The 17442-nt window shown below is 42.1% G+C and overlaps 1 protein-coding gene across 1 annotated transcript in view; it reads left to right on the top strand.

Annotated features, from left to right (window-relative positions):
• MCCC2 (methylcrotonyl-CoA carboxylase subunit 2) overlaps positions 1-17442 on the top strand; it is an 85617-nt gene that overhangs the window by 1165 nt on the left and 67010 nt on the right. Inside the window, exons 2-5 of the mRNA XM_075932240.1 lie at positions 9593-9659; positions 12436-12520; positions 13997-14098; positions 14980-15107. Of these exons, the coding sequence (XP_075788355.1) occupies positions 9593-9659; positions 12436-12520; positions 13997-14098; positions 14980-15107 (382 nt within the window). The remainder of the gene's footprint in view (positions 1-9592; positions 9660-12435; positions 12521-13996; positions 14099-14979; positions 15108-17442) is intronic.

The following is a 17442-nucleotide window of genomic DNA, read 5'->3' on the forward strand; positions in this document are numbered from 1 at the left end:
GTGCACAAAAGTGTATGAGGGTGCTATACTTGTCTGTGTTTCCCCCCTCTGCCAGTTGCTCCTGGGGAGGTTTCTAGCCACTGTGCAGCCCACATGCTCCTCACCTCCCTCATACATCCCACAGCTGCCCCCTGCTGCTCCTGGGTGACCAGCAGCACAGTGGGGCTAGAGTGGTTTCCTTCTACTCTCCCCCTATGGCTATGGGTGGTGAGTTATATGGGCTGGTGGTCAGTGGCGGCCCGTGTGTATAGGCCGACTTGGCGGTCGCCTAGGGCACCGCCTTCAGTGGGGCGCCCGATGATGACATCATGGGGCGTCCAATGATTACGTCACGCTATTGACAGCTGTGCAGGTGGGGGCGCCGATCACGCGTTCCGCCTGGGGCACCAGCTGGTGCATCCGGCCTCGGGCCGCTCTGGCTCGTGGTGCCTGTTATGTTTCTGGATTTTGAGGGGAGCAGCTAGATCACTGCTGCACCCAAGTGGCACAAAGGGGGTCCATGTGAGGTGTCAAATAGAAACCTACTTTCTTCTGATTCCATATATGCTATTCATGTGATTGTATAATGTCGGTATGTGAAGTTATAACCATGTATTTTGTGTGGATACCAAATATTTCTTTGTATGTGGTTGAACTGTGGGCAAAGCAGCTCAGCCTATAAACATGCTAACAAGCAAAACTCTGGAACAATAGCCCTCTATAGGCCAAGGACACACCTCAAGAGTGATGACCCATACCTAGGGGCTACCAGCAGGGAACACGGGGATAGGCCATGGGCCAAGTGACCTGCTGTAGCCGAGAAGAGAACAGGAAGGAGGGATAAATAGGCCATGTGGCTGACTCCATCTAGGTACTCAGCTCAGCATTTCATCCCAGAGGCAGCAGTGCAGGGATTGAAGAGCCGGAAAGAACTGTGGACTCATCCTAACCTAGGATGTGCAACTAAGGACTTCCAAGCCAGCAGCTATAACATCCCTGCTAGAGCCTGCATCGAGAACTGGGAGATCCGATGCATGTAAAGTATTATCCTTTAACAACCTTACTCTCATGCTTTTCTTTCTGGTAGCAATAAACCTTTAGATGTTAGATGCTAAAGGTTTGGCTCAGCGTGATTTGTGGGTAAAATCCGGAGGGTAAATTGACTTGGGATCTGTGGCTGGTTTCTTGGAACCGGACAGAACTTGTTCGGGGTAGGTGGGATTGGGTTCTAAGACCCCCCACCTGTGTATGAGGCCCGGGGCCATCTGGGGCACGGATATTGCTGGGGCATTGGAGGGGTTTTGCTCGTGAGGCTTCAGGCAGGCAGCTGAAGCGCTCTGTGGCACTGGTCTGTGGCCTGTTTGGAAAGGTCACCAGTCTGGTGGCTGTAAGGAGCCCCTAGTTTGAGCAATTCGCCCTGAGTGGACACCCTCAGCTGTGCCCAGACCAGCCCGGTCCATCACAGTGCCCGTGTTCCAGTAATATTCAGAGCCGGGGGTCCTGCTCCACCAATATTTGGAGCTGTGTCTCTCCCCCGGCCCTGCCTGGGTTGGGCACCGGCCCCCACCTGGCGGCCCCCTTGCGCGTCCTCCTACCCTGACCCCAGAGCATCCCCTCCCTGGACCCGAACCGTCCCTGCTGTATGCAGCTTTCAGTCTGGACGTGATGTGACGTCACAGCCCGGGACTTTAAAACTGCTTGGCGCGGTATTGCGCCGCGTGGCCTAGGTTCAGAGTCCGGGGACTTCTGGGGCCCGAGCGCAGACTCCAGCCCTGCAAAGTGGAAGGCAGAAGGGAAGGGGAAGGAGTGGGAGGGGAAGGGGCTTGTGCAGAGGGGGTGGGGGCAAATAGGGGAAGAGGTGGGAGAGGAAGGGACTTGTGTGGAGGGGGAGGGGGAATATAGGGAAAGGGGTGAGAGAAGAAGGGACTTGTGCGGAGGGGGAGGGGGAAGAAAGGGGAAGGCACCAAGGGACAGGGGTGCAGGAGAGACAAATGCCTGGGGGCCAAGTGCAGACAATGAGGAAAAGGGCAGGAGGGAAGGTGTCAGTGGGAGGGGGGACAGGGTGATGCTGGGAGAGGAGGGAGTAAGGGCATTGGGGGCTGGAGGGGGAGGGAGAGATGCTGGGAGAAGGCTTGAAGGAAGGGGTGGGCATGAGAAAGGTGGGGGTGGAGCAAGTCATGTGTGGGCACAGAGGGGCATGAGGGGAATGGGAGCAGAGAGTGGTGAGGGGATGGGCATCAGGGAAAAAGGGGGCAGGGGCAGTAAGGAAAGGGGGAGGCACCAGGAGGTTACAGGGCTAAGGGAAGGTGCAGGTGCTAAGGGATTCTGAGGGTGAAGCAGAAGGGCAGACACCAGCAGGGAAGGGACCAGCACCAGAGGAGAGAGGCAGGGCAGGTGTGTAGAGGGAGGTGTTAGGAGAGGGGATGAGGAGGGGTTGCTCACACGATCAGAGTGGGGCTACTGGAGGAGTGGGCACAGGGGACAGAGAGGGGCTGGTGGAGGGGGGCAGGTCTCAGGAAGGCTGAGGGCAGTGAGAAGGGCAGGAGTCAGAACAGCAGAGGAGGGTGAAGAGTTGGGGGGCAGCAGGCACCAGGGGAGCTGATGGTGTAAGGGGAGGAGACATGGCAGCAGAGAGAAGAGGTTAAGTTTTATAAAATATTTATTAATAACTTGGGTGCCACAGTGGCACATCCAAACAAGCCACATGAACTCAGTATTGGTGCACAACACAAAATCCATTCTGCTCATGGGAGGAAACTCTTAGGCTATATCTACACTGGTGGCTTCTTGCAGAAGAACATCTTGCACAAGGGTTCTTGTTCAAGAAGTCTTGCGCAAGAACACGTCCACACTGCCATGTGTGAGCTGTGCTTTTGCGCAAGAGCATCCATGGCAGTGTGGACGCTCTCTTGCGCAAGAAAGCTCCGATGGCCATTTTAGCCATAGGGGTTTCTTGTGCAAGAAATCCCTGCCAAGCATCCACACTGCTGAGGGAGGGGGAGCAGTGAGCAACAGGCAGTGAGCTTTGGTTTAACCTGGCTTTGGGCCAGGATTATTCTTGGTGCCAAGACACCAGCGGCCCAAACAGCTTGCCATCTATGTTTGGGAAGAGCACCAATTGCATGCCAGTGGCTCCTAAGACTTCCAGGAGCAGGTGGCCACTGCTCCAAGCAGCTTCCAGTCTAAGGGCACACATTAAACATCCTTCCTCCTATAGCTCCCGCTTTTCTGCAAAGAGGTCTGTTTGGACAGATAGCCAGGTTCTGACATCTGGGTTTTGTGCAGGAAGGGATCCCACTGTAATGCTTTTGATCAATAGCTTTACTAATGAAAGAGAGAAGTGGAGTTGGTCATATACCATGGAAGGTATTGAGTGATATATTGAAACCTGAAAGCAACGCTGTGATTGGAAATTAAATGTAAATTGAGAGAGAGGCCAATATTTTTACTATGCCAGTCAATATCTGTTGAAAAAAGGAGAAAATCTAAAAATATATTTTGGAAGAGATGGAAAGTATGGGTTGATGCAACTTGGCTAATTTGTGCATCATTTTAAAAGGGCATTGTTGACTTCATAACACTGCAGACAAAGCTGTGTGCTAGTAAACTTGGATTAATTAAAACTCTACAAATTAGGATCCAGTTTAATTTTCACTAATTAAATGATTTGTGTATGTTCGTTTTTCCCCAGCTTGAACAGTGAATAAATCAGTTTCACTTTTTGATTCATAGTGCTGCAGTATGTGGGTTGCAAACCCTGCAGGGGAATATGCATTTATTTTAAAATGTTTCCATTGGAATAAAAAAACCAAAATAAAAAACTGAACCAGCCAGCCAAACAAAAACAATTTATGGAAACATTTCCATTAATTTTAGGTTTTGTTTTGCAAAAGGTAAACTTGGGGACAAAACAATGATTGTGACACGTTAGTATATATGATAAACAAAAGGAGTCAGAAATACAGCTAAGTGTTCAAAAGTTACTTTTTCCTTTAGTAATCTTAACGGGCATTAGATATCTGTGTGTGTGCATGCGCTCTAAGAGTTCAAACTAAAAATAAAACTGGACTTGGGTTTTTTTTAAAACAAACTTTTCACTCCTTTTCCAAAGTTTGTGTATTATGGCAGCCGTTTCTGGTGGGACGTCAAGATAGGCCAGGTAGGTCCAGTTATCCTGGACAAGCCCATTTACTTGGATACATCTAGTACGTCATTCAAGCAGGAAGGTGGCAAACAGTGTTAACTTTTTGTAGAAGTAATTATTACTTATAAAGCGCTATAAGTGTATATGATGTTTTACAAACATAGAAAAGCCAAGGTCCCTGCTATGGGGCACTTATAGTCTGAAACAAATGTATTACATGGAATAACAGTGCAAACACAAAGTAGGCATAAGGTGCCTGATGAAGGCCACACTTCCCTTAGCTCATATTTGCCTTTATAGCTGTAAATCCAGCAAGACAAGTTGGCCTTCTAAATGTAAGCTATCTTAAAACCAGAGGGGTAATCAAAAAATAAAAGTTTAAATTCTGGAAAATAAAGGAAAATCTGTGTCAAGAAGCAAAGGATCAGGTACTATAGCCATTTTGCAAGTGTGGCTTCTAAAGAGGTTAAAAAAATTCCTTTGTAATTTCTGCCACCTGAGATTTGCATTGCTGTATCTAGAAATTATCATATTTATAATGATATCTCTAGTACTCATAGAAAGTAAAGATAGTTTTCTTTTAGAGAAGAATGCATGACAAATTACTTGTTTTAGCATTATATAATGTAAGTTCAGAAATGTACAAGTAAGGCATACTGCCAAGAGCAACCTTTTCTTTTTTAAATTTTTATTTTTCTCAAAGTATACGATAATATAAGCATAAGATACTGCAAGGTGGGTGAATAACTGGCTGGATAACCGTTGTTAGAGAATATTTATTAACAGTTCACAATTATGCTGGAAGGGCATAACAAGTGGGGTTCTTCAGGGGTCTGTTTTGGGATCAGTTCTTTTCAGTAGCTTCAAGATTTAGATTAGAGATGTGAACGACTAGTTGACTATCTGATAAGCAAATGCTTGTTGGATAATCAACAGGCTAGCTGACTAGTCGTCCCCCCCCCCCCCCCTTGCTACCTCTATGAGAAAGAGGCAGCGGGGAGGTGGGGCGCGGAAGGGGAGAAGAGGGGATAGGCTGGGTACTTCAAAGGGGAAGTGCCATATGGAGCCTGGGGTCAGACCCTGGGCTCCATGCGGCGCTGCTGCTTTGAAAAGGTGCATGCAGCCCGGGGTCAGCGGGGGAGTCCCCAGCTGACTCCAGGCTCCGCGTGGTGCTGCCTCTTTGAAACGCCGCATGCAGCCTGACGCTGGGCTCCTGTTACCCCTGGGGCCTAGATAACACTCAATTGTGGCCTGCTGGTGAAAGCCCCAGTCAAAAGACAACAGATCTGCCCCCTCCCTCAGGGTCTATCAACTGTGAATTAGGCCTGTAAGGAAGACAAAGGGAAAAGGAAAACAGACTCTGATTAAAGGTGAAAACAAGAAGAAACTGTATTAGGGATTGTATACAAAAACAGGGAAGAGTGGGGGACGAAGCCTGGCACAAACTAATAACCATCAATAAAACAGTGAAAGTGAACAGTAAAAACCCTCTGTATAACCACAGACAGCATGAACGTAAAGGTAAGTTGTACCCCGATTACAGATGGCTACTTGCTCTTCTCGAACTGGAGTGACCGGATCTGGAGAGTGTTGCTCAGGACCTACAATCCTTGAGCTGGTTGAGAGCCCTCAGGTAGGTACACTGGGAAGTCCCTCGCTGATGGTAAAGGAACCCCAAAGAGGATGGCAGGCAGGTGGTATTTGCAGGATGGAAGGTGATAGATAGGATTCCTCTTCTGCTCTCTGGACTGGTCCGCAGCTGGATCAAGTCTTTCAATACCCGTGCAAACACTGTATCAGCCGATGGTCAGGGCAGTGAGTGGTGTGTGTGTGTTATACACCCGAGACTTCAACTGCTGAGACCGGGGTCCCTTCGCAGCGGGCAACCTGGAGAAGGTTGATGGGTGCCCCAAGAAGTTTACAGGGAGAGCTTATTACAACTCAGATTTCAGCTGCTAAGATACAGGATCCCTTCGCAGCGGGCAGTCTAGGGAAGACTGAGAGATGCCCCAACGGATCTGTCACCTGGGAGTGACATGATCCAAAACGCCCAAGCTCTTCCTATACCTGTCCCTTATGACCGGCTGAAGTTCTTTTAAATTGTGCTTGGTTCTGTTACAGCAACTGAAGGAGTCAGGTTAAAGCTTAAACAGGTACTATTTTATTGTTACAGGGTAAACTTAGCTGTTAAATGCTACTACTGTGTTACAGATAACACAGCCACTACAAAGGACAGGACAGAAATTACACTAATATGTCACTTACAGGTACCATGAAACCCTTTTGGTTCTCTGAGCTCTTATTAAATGCATGCAAAATAGACACCTAGCAGGTATATATTCTCACCCCTGCGTTCCAGACTTGGCGTGGCCAGCGTCTTTCTCTCAATCCCTCGGGAAGAAGTAGGGCGAGGTTGGGTGTCCCACAGACCTTGGGAGACAATCAATATCTGCCAACAGGTGTAGATGATTGGAGCTCAAATGGGGTGGGCTACTAAACCCCTCTTTATACCCCTTGGGTCATGTAGGCTTCTTCCTGGTCTCAAGTGGCCAATTAGGAAAAATGGCTTTGAACGCCAAGTTTCCCACGAAGGGTGCAAAGCATAATTCACACCTGGGAAAATGCAGACAATGGGCATCTCTGGAATGTGATGGGCGAAGATTCCTCTTCTGGGACAGTGCAGGCGTGTCAATTACTGGTACTAGCCATCAGGGCTGCAGGAGGCCCTGGGTCGTCAGCTAGCCCATTTACTGTCTGGTTTCTGTTTATGGTAGTCAGGAACAGGCAGCACACCTGCGTTCCCAGAGCATCAAAGGCTGACTGCCTTTCTCTTGCTCTTTGGGGGGGGGGAACAAGATGGGGTTCATGTCTGGTTACACACTGTCACTCAGGTGGACAGCACCCCTCCTCGGCTGCGTCCGAGCTTATACAAACTTTTAGGCGGGAAACCCTCTGAGGTGGTTTGACCTCAAGCCACAAAAAGGTGGGATAATCCAGTTTGTACTCGTTCTTGTTTACTACTCCATAAGAAGGACCCCTCCCTTTCCCAAAGTCACATGTCTTGCAAACTCCATTTTGTCCGTTTCAACTCCATTTTGATATTTACCCAAACAGCCCAAAATACCATTAAACATCATCAACCTATTAACCTATTTTACATAATAACTATTTATCATGATAGAGGGTCAGCCTGCACTCCCCATGGCATTTCAAAGTGGCAGCACTGCATGGAGTCAGGGGGGGAGTCACCAGCTGACCCTGGGCTCCACGTGACACCTTTGCCTTTGAAGTGTAGCAACAGCAACATTTCAAAGGCGGATGCGCCCTATTGACTAATCAAATAGTCGATGCAAAATGCATTGACTGTTTGATTAGTCAGTTACTCAATATTTAACATCTCTAATTTAGATGATGCCATAGAGAGTACAGTTATTAAGTTTGCAGATGATACCAAGCTGGGAGGGATTTCAAGTGCTTTGGAGGATAAGGTCAAAATTCAAAATGATCTGGACAAACTAGAGAAATATTCTGAGGTAAATAGGATGAAATTTAGTAAGGGCAAATCCAAAGTATTCCACTTAGAAAGGAATAATCAGTTTCATACATACAAAATGGTAAGTGGTTGTCTAGGAAGGAGTATTGCTGAAAGGGAATTAGGTGTCATAATGGACCACAAGCTAAATATGAGTCAACAGTGTGACACTGTTACAAAAAAGCATACATGATTCTGAGATGTATTAAGTCATTCTTCTGCTCTACTTTGTGCTGATTAGGCCTCAATTGGAGTATTGTGTCCAGTTCTGGACACTACATTTCAAGAAAGATGTGGAGAATTGGAGAAGGTCCAGAGAAGAGCCGCAAAAATGATTAAAGGTCTACAAAACATGAACTGTGAGAGAAGACTGAAAGAATTCGGTTTGTTTAGCTTAGAAAATAGAAGAATGAGGGGACATGATAGTGGTTTTCCAGTATGAAGAAAAGTGCTACAAGGAGGAGCAAGAAAAATTGTTCTCATTGGCCTCTTGTGGTAGGACAAGAAGCAATGGGTTGAAATTGCAGCAAGGGAGGTTTAGGTTGGATGTTAGGAAAAACTTCCTAATAGTCAGGGTAGTTAAACACTGGAATAAATTGCCTACAGAGGTTGTGGAATCTCCATTACTGGAGATATTTAAGAACATGTTGAATAGACATCTCTCAGGGATGGACAGTGGTTGGTCCTGCCATGAGGCAGGGGACTGGATTTGATGACCTCTCGAAGTCTCTTCCAGTTCTAGGATACTTTGTGTTCTAGTATTCTATGATTCTATGGGTTCTATGATAAGATAGTGATCTTTTGCTACAGACTATGATGTAGTATGAAATTAAAATAACTAAAATGAACATTGTCTTCGTATTTTTATTTGTATGCGTGTACTTCATCTCTGTTTTCCCCTCTTTCTCTCCACTATCCTTGTGCCCTTTCTGTGACTGAAGGAGTGAGTCAGGTTATTGTGTAGACTTGAGACGGCCTTATTGTTGTGAGACTCATTAGATATCTGGGAAATCTTAGCCTTGATTGGCAATTCTACATTTTCAGAATTAATTGGAGGGGTTTTGCTGATACTAAATCAAAGTTCTTTATTTTCTAACTGGATAACAATAAGATAACTCAATATGAATGAGTGCTTAATGGTTTCTGTTGTCGTCTTTTTTTTCTTTGTCTACTATACCCTGTAATTATATATATTTTAAAAAGAATGACTCTTATCTGGCTTTTTAAAGGCTCTAATTAGAGTATGGTTGGATAGTATTTTTAATTACTGAGGTATACCAGGGTACAAACTTCTACACTAATAATTTTGTGTGGTGACTCTGTAGGCAAACAAACAAGGTAACAATTATGAGCTCATTAATGGATTACTCACATCCAAAAACATTAAAGTCTGTTTTATTAAAAGAAGGGATGTTGTCCAGGACACCAGGATATTTTTATTCTTTCTTTGATAAGCATTTTGGTGTCTTTAGCTTAAACCTAAACAACCAGCTGGACTAAATATAGACAGTCTGAGTTTTAACTTCTTAGCCTGGAACTTGAACCGATGATTGTTTGGCACAAAGTAGGAATACTAGTGTTTGAAATGAATCCTTTGATGTGTGTTATAATGGTTAACAACAAAACTTAAAATTTAGGGGGTAATGTCCCCCACCCCAACTATTTTCTCCCTCCTTCGCAATAGCCTCCTGATTGAAACATAAATCAAGTCTGCAAATCTGACTCCGCTACAGTTCTTGTTAAACTTGTTTGCGAAGCACTTTGAGATGCTTGGATAAAAATAAGTGGAAATAATGTTATTAGTATAAAGAAAATCTGATTTTTTTTAAAGAGGAACAAACAATTTGATATCACCAGTAACTAACACATTTTTATGTGAACCGATTCTCTATTAATTGGTTAAAGTTGATATGCTGATATTTTCCCCTCCCACTTAGGAAAACTATGAACGAATGAAAGCCCTAGTAACTGAACTCCAGGAGCTTGCAGAAAAGATCAGATTAGGTAAGTTCTCTGTGTGATTTTTAGAACATTGTTTAAAGTAGACCTGGATTTGTTTTTTATAGAGTTTTTCTTAACTAATTTTAGTTTTGAATACAGTGCTGAAGAAGTTTAAGTTTATTGTATGATGGGTTTTTTTGTGTTAGCAGGGAGCAGTGGTCACTTATTTCTAAGTTATTAGGAACAGCTAAGCATGTTGTTTTTAATAAACTTAGTAACAGTATTCTTTTAAACAAACAGCAAAAAATAAACTTTTACTGACATGTTTTCCCTTCTTCATTCCAGTCTGTCGCCATGGTTTTTGCCTTTATAATCAGTCAGCTGGACAAATACATGTCTTTTCAATTTGTCTATTAGAGTATCAGGCCTGTTCGCACCTAAAAATTACCAGAGGGATAGCTGTTTTAGTCTGTATCTGCAAAAAAAAAAAAAAAAACCCAAGGAGTTCTGTGGCAGCTTAGAGACTAACCCATTTATCTTATGCCATGGTAAATCTGTTAGTCTCTAAGGAAACATCTTACACAGCAGCATTATTTGAGAATAACTGATGGTATTCCAAAATAACATAATGAGTGTCTACACTACAAGCCTTTATTTCAAAATAATGTTGAGCTGGAGGACTTCTTACTCCAACTCATGGTAACTCTCATTTCATGAGGAGTAAGGGAAGTCGAAGGAAGAGTGTTCTTCCTTTGACTTCCTGCTTTGTAGTAAGTGCCAAAAGCCAGATTAAGCAATTTTGACTTCATCTGCACAATTGATGTAGCTGAAGTTGCATAGCTCAATTTGATGTTAGCCCTGCTGTGTAGACGTGCCCCATGGTGCTACTGAACTTCTCATTGTATTTACCTAAAAAATAGATTGTCCTAGCTACATTGCTCAGGGCTTTGAAAAAATGTTTGTCCAGTGAGATGTAGTTATGTTGACCTAACACCCAGGGTAGAAGCAGGTAGGTACATGGAAGAACTTTTCTGTTGATTTAACTACTGCCTCATGGAGGATTGGGCTTGTTACTTAGCTGGAAAAAACACTTCTGTCAATGTAAGAAGCCTCTGCAGTACAGCTCTACAGCCGTGGCTGTGCCATTGTAGTGTTACTATCTCCTCAGTTTGCAGAGATTACCTTTGAGAAACTTAGCCCTGCCTTGTACTATAGAAAAACTAGAAACACAGGGCTTAATCTTCATGATTGTAAAATCTAAATTAACTAATTCCAACTAAGTGAAGCATATACATTTTAAACCACTACACAGAAGCTGCACAACAAGACTGCACCTCCAACTTTCACTCTGTTCCTTTGCATAATGAGAATGTATTTGTTAAATTGCTGTTTCTCAAATCTTACAATACAGTTTCTTCCACAACTTTGGAAGGGAGCAGAGTTAAGGTTACATGTTTATTTTTGTCATTATTATTTACTTGCAGAATTGGGCTCAAAAGTTTCTTCTGGGAGGTGCTGAATATCCTTGTTTCCTATTCACTTCAGTGGATGTGAAGGGTGCTCAGTACTGCCTAGTAGTGCTCAGGGCTAATTGGAGATAAGACTATTTGTTTCTGTGAATCTTCCTGTGCTTTTCCATCAGATGGGAACAGGAGAAAAGCCAAGTATTGCACAATCACTCTGCTTTGTCCTGCTCACTTAAATTCTTCCTGAGCAATAGTTTTCCTTCCGACTGTGGAAGTCACTGAAGCTGTAATGTCTGTAATGTAATGAAAAGGCATATAAGAATGATTAGGTGGCTGTCTGGCAAAGTTCTAAAGAATAAATGTCCCTCTTTCATTGAGAGCCATTCCTACTGGTAGGATGAATTAGCCTTGACTGACATCAGTGGTGTTAGTTTCTGAGGAAGTATAAAATGGTACATGACACTGCTACTAAGAAGGTGAAAGATGATCAGCTGGCAACAAGTGTTGGAATGGTGTCAAACACCACAGAATGAGAGGTATAATTTAGGGTAGCCCAAAGTGAAATAACTGAAAGTATTAAATGACAGGGTGCAAAAGAAAATGTAAGTTGACTGTTAAATGCTGTTCACTATGAGCTCTTCTACACTATAGAATAATCTTGCGAGGAAATGTGAAGAGCCCCATTGCTTGAGCAATTTAATGCTGAATTCAGCAAAGCAGTGTAAGATGTACTATAGAGAAATGAATGTGACCCAATAGGTTCCTGTCTATTTCTGATTGCAGCAGGCCTGCCAAAAGGGGCAAAATGGGCAGTTGCCCCAGGGCCCAGTGATTCAAAAGGGCCCAGGACTCCTATCTGCCACCACTGTTACTACAGCAGCAATGGCAGCTGGAACCCCAAGTCCTTTAAATTGACAGTGGAGCCCCACGCAGCACAGTCCACGTGGCGCTGAGTGCTGACTGCTTCCAATCCTGCCTTTTCCGTCCAAGGCTCCGGCCTTCTGGGAGCATGGAGCTCAGCCTCTCACTTTGTCCATGTGCCTAGCAATTCTGTCATCCCTGAAAAGTAAGTTTTTGAGTGCAGACTGTTCTGTTAGTTCAGAGTCCAAATAGACAGCAGCAAATAGACTCTTTTAGCTGAGAGTTGATTTGCTTTCAAACTTCATTAGTAAAGAATGAAGAAAAATAATTCTTACAAACAGGATTATCTGCATCATCATCTTAAATCAGGTTATGTAAATTCTGTCAAATATATTGTCTCTTTAAATTTTTACAACTGAGCATTTAGATCTGCTTTCACTATAAATTAAATGTTAACGGTGATGTAGTCAGTTGTGTGTACAGTGGATTTAATGAATGACCTTGTGTCATAGGGGGTGGAGAAAAGGCACGAACGCTTCATACATCAAGAGGAAAGCTGTTACCCAGAGAGAGAATTGACAGACTCATAGATCCAGGGTGTGTAATTTCTTTTTGGCTATAAAACATCAAGTACTCTTATGTGTTGTGTGAGCTGACAGAATTGTCTATTTTTTGAAGTTTCCTAAAATATGTGCAAGTAGTGTTGATTTGAAATCTTAACATATTTGTTATTTGGAAGATACATTTCAAGAACACATTTTAAAACCATGAGCTTTATAAGTGGGAATCAAAAGAAAAGAATGTTTAATGTCAAGTTCATCATCATCATCATCCACAACCATGTGCTCAACGCCCATTGGTGTCTGATGCCCCTCTCACTATTTTCTTCCATCTTTCCCTGTCCAGTGTGGAGTGGCTTAGTTTCTGTAGACTAGCTCTGCATCAATCTATTATATCATCTACCATTTTCTGTGGGGTCTGCCTCTCCTATGCGGACCATCCATTATGCCAAATACCAGGGTCTTAACTTTTCACTCATTGTTCATTCTGTAGATATGCCCGAATAGCTGTAACTTCCGTTGTATAACCTTCTGCAGTAGGTTCTCTTTCAGTTGTATTTTCCTATATAATTCCTTGTTAGTGACCACCTGCATCCATCCTATTCTCAGGATCTTTCTATAACAACTCCTCTCGAACGCCAATATTCTCTTCGAATCTTACATTTATCACCTATAACAAAAAATAGGATTATATAGCACTTTAAAGACTAACAAGATGGTTTATTAGGTGATGAGCTTTCGTGGGCCAGACCCACTTCCTCAGATCAAATAGTGGAAGAAAATTGTCACAACCATATATACCAAAGGATACAATTAAAAAAAATGAACACATATGAAAAGGACAAATCAAATTTCAGAACAGAAGAGGGATGGGGGGGGAGGTAAATGTCTGTGAGCTAATGATATTAGAGGTGATAATTAATTCTAATATCATTAGCTCACAGACATTTACCTCCCCCCATCCCTCTTCTGTTCTGAAATTTGATTTGTCCTTTTCATATGTGTTCATTTTTTTTAATTGTATCCTTTGGTATATATGGTTGTGACAATTTTCTTCCACTATTTGATCTGAGGAAGTGGGTCTGGCCCCTAAAGCTCATCACCTAATAAACCATCTTGTTAGTCTTTGAAGTGCTACATAGTCCTGTTTTTTGTTTCAGCTACACCACGCTAACACGGCTACATTTCTATCATTATTATCTATGTCTCACATCCATACAACATGCTGCTAAATACACACATTTTCAAGACGCTCAGCTTCATTCCTAAGCTAATCACTTTACTTTTCCAGATCTTATCAATCGCCTTCAAACTCACTCTTGCTTTCACTATTCTACAAAGAAAAGAGTATTTGGAGATAATGAAATAGGAAGGAAGACCAGTGTAGATGGGATTGAACTAGAAAATGTAGAGAAGTTCACGTATTTGGGGAGCAACATGATGTATGATCTAGACTGTAATGTCAAGTTGCTTCCTGTTAATAATCCTATAAAAATGTTTGTCCTTTTTTTAGGTCTCCATTCTTGGAGTTCTCCCAGTTTGCAGGTTACCAGTTGTATGGTAATGAAGAGGTACCGGCAGGAGGCATTATCACAGGCATCGGACGGGTGTCAGGGTAAGAAATTCTCATTGATCTAGATATTAGGTATGTGATGAAAGAGATAGAGAAGATGTTTTTATTGGCTCCTAGTTCCAGCTCTGGGAGCCAGCTGGCACTTTGTTTCCAATATTAAGTCTAAGCTTTCTGGTGTTCAATTTTCATGATCCAGAAGATTTACTAAAATGAAAATTCTTCCTATTTAGTTTTGTCTTCAGGGAAAGGAAGGGGTACTGCTTTATATTTTGACACTGGACTATCACTACAAGTCACTTGCTTAAGAATATGAATGCTGTCAATGTAGAGCATAGATCTAGGGTTTTTCAAAAAAGGGAATGCATGTTTGGAGAGAGTAAGAAAAAATTTCACCAATTTTTTCCTTTTCTGTTAAATTTCTGCATAGCTGTGGTCAGTAAAATAAGTGATGCTTTCTTTAAAATGACAGATTTAATATGCTTCTTTATTAAGAGCATGTTTTCTAAAAACTTGAAGGAAATATGACTTTAAATCACTTCTATCAGAGGGGTAGCCGTGTTAGTCTGAATCTGCATAAATAACGAGAAGTCCTGTGGCACCTTAAAGACTAATAGATTTACTGGAGCATAAGCTTTCGTGGGCGGACCACCTTCATGCATCTGACGAAGTGGGTCTTTACCCACAAAAGCTTATGCTCCAATAAATCTGTTAGTTTATAAGGTGCCACCGGATTTCTAATTTTTTATGAAGTCACTTGCAGCCTTGATAGGGATATATCTAACAATGGAACAGTGTTACGGTGATAAACACTTAATGGGTATGTATTGAATTGTGCCGAGGGAAGTTGTTGCAGATATGGTTACAGTGGTAATGTAGGTCCATAGGGAAGTATGTCTGGTTATCATAAAGTTTCTGCTTTTCAGAGTGGAGTGTTTAATTGTTGCTAATGATGCAACTGTCAAGGGTGGTACCTACTATCCAATCACAGTGAAGAAACATTTACGAGCTCAAGAAATTGCAATGCAAAATCATCTCCCTTGTTTATATTTAGGTAAGTCCCATTACAAAAATACTAAATGACTATTGTTAAACAAAGGTCAGGGTTCTAGCTAGAAGACTACTTTTTTTAAATGGATGCCATCAACACTGTATCTCGTCTTTAGTAAGGCTTTTGATACTATCTCAAATTACCTTCTCATAAACAAACTAGAGACATATAGCTTAGATGAACATATCATATGGTGGGTACACAACTGGTTAGAAAACTGTAATCAGAGGATAGTAACAGTGGTTCACAATCAAGCTGGAAGGGCATATCAAGTGGGGTTTTGCAGGGATTGGTCTTGGGTCCAGTTCTGTTCATTATCTTCATAAATGATTTGGATAATGGTATAGAGAGTACACTTAAAAATATGCACAGTACCAATCTGGGAGAGGTCACAAGCCCTTTGGGGGACAGGTTTAGAATACAAATAGTATGAAATTCAGTAAGAACAAATGCAAAGTACTACACTTCGGAAGTTGCACAAATACAAAATGGGAGTACTGAAGGAAAGGATCTGGGGTAATAAACTTAAATATATCAACAATATAATCCCATTGCAAAAAGTGCACATAATTCAGGGCTGTAAAATAGAACATCAGAGTTACAAACACATTGAGTATGGAGGTTGTTTGTAACTCTGAACAAAACTTTATGGTCGATCTTTCAAAAATTTGCAACTGAACATTCGAATATTCTGTGCAGCAGAAATGTGCTGATTTTCCTTTTTTTTTTGTAATTTTCATTTAACACAATACTGTACTGTATTTGCTTTTTTTGGAGGGGAGGGGACTGCTGTTGCCTGTGATTGACTGGTCAGTTTGTAACTATCAAGCTCAAAACTGTGAGGTCCTACTGTATTAGCAGGAGTGTTGTGAGCAAGAGAAGAGAAGTAATTCTTCTGCACTGATAAGGCCTCAACTGCATTACTATGTCCAGTTCTGGGCATCACATATTGGGAGAGATGTAGACAAATTGAAGAAATCCAGAGAAGAGGAACAGCAATGATTAAAAATCTAGAAAACATGAAACACAAGTAAAGATTGAAACAAGTGGACTCGTGTAGTCTTTTAGATGGGAGTATTTCAATGCTGAATTCTTTTATATTAAAATTATACTACTTCACAGCAAGCACATTTAGCACACATATTTGCTTACTGAATAAAATAGTGTATAAGCATGCTAACTTAAAGATGAGACAAGATTAAAAGATAGTTTACTCAACCGTTGATTTTTTTTGACTGATTAAGAAAACACGGAGTAAAACACATTGATATTTTTTGTATGGTATATTCCATTTGAAATTGTAGAAAGCAATGAAGAGACGACTGATGGGGAACATTACACAAGTCTTCACATACATAAAAGGTTGTTATAAAAGAGATGGCAATAAATTGTTCTTCTTAATCCATTGAGGCCAAAACAAGAAGTAATGGACTTAAATAGCTGCAAGGGGTATTTAGGTAAGACATTAGGAAAAACTTCTAACTGTCAGGGTTGGTAAGCACTTGAACAGATTACCTAGCAGTGTTGTGGAATGTCTGTGATTGTAGGTGTGATGCTATATGGAATATTTGGGACACTTCATAATATTGTTGATACCATTATTAAAAATTGCAAGAAATATCAGATATGTAACGTGGGGTCTCTGTGAAAATGTTGTCATTTGCCAAGTATGATAATCTATTGTTTATGTGTTTGTATCATCTTGGTATTACGAGCTAGAGATATATAGGCTATATCTGTAGTTCCAAACGTGCTATGTTTCTGGATGAGATCACCAACTGTTTGGTGGTCCATTAAGGGACTTCAACTGCACAGTGCATCCCTTGCAAGAAATGAGGGAAAACACCGTTATAGTTTTAGTTACTAAAGGATTCTGTGGCAGCATGATATTTTGGGTAAGATCTTTACTTCTTTTGACCTGGTAATGTGGCTGACTCTCTTTGGGCTCAGAAGAACATTTTGTATATCCGAGCAGAGTTTTAAAATAACTTCTTACTATATTGCACCTAGGTGCTTATAGGGAGCCAGAAAACCGGAATGCAATAAAGGGGGCTGTATGACTTCTTTATTTAGCTTGTTGAGGACAGAAACACAATCTGTACTGTTTGGGGAGTTTAACTTCTGTGTCACCTACTGGTCTTGTGAGTATCTACACTCCTTTTTGCAGCCTGCCCTGACTTTGGTATTTCCAATGAGGACTTCTTAGGGTACGTCTAGACTACATGCCTCTGTCGCCAGAGGCATGTAGATTAGGCTACCAGACATAGTAAAATAAAGCGGCGATTTAAATAATCGCCGCTTCATTTAAATTTACATGGCTGCCGTGTTGAGCCGACAA

The sequence above is a fragment of the Pelodiscus sinensis genome, chromosome 6 (assembly GCF_049634645.1).
Source record: "Pelodiscus sinensis isolate JC-2024 chromosome 6, ASM4963464v1, whole genome shotgun sequence".
NCBI classification, from domain to species: Eukaryota; Metazoa; Chordata; order Testudines; family Trionychidae; genus Pelodiscus; species Pelodiscus sinensis.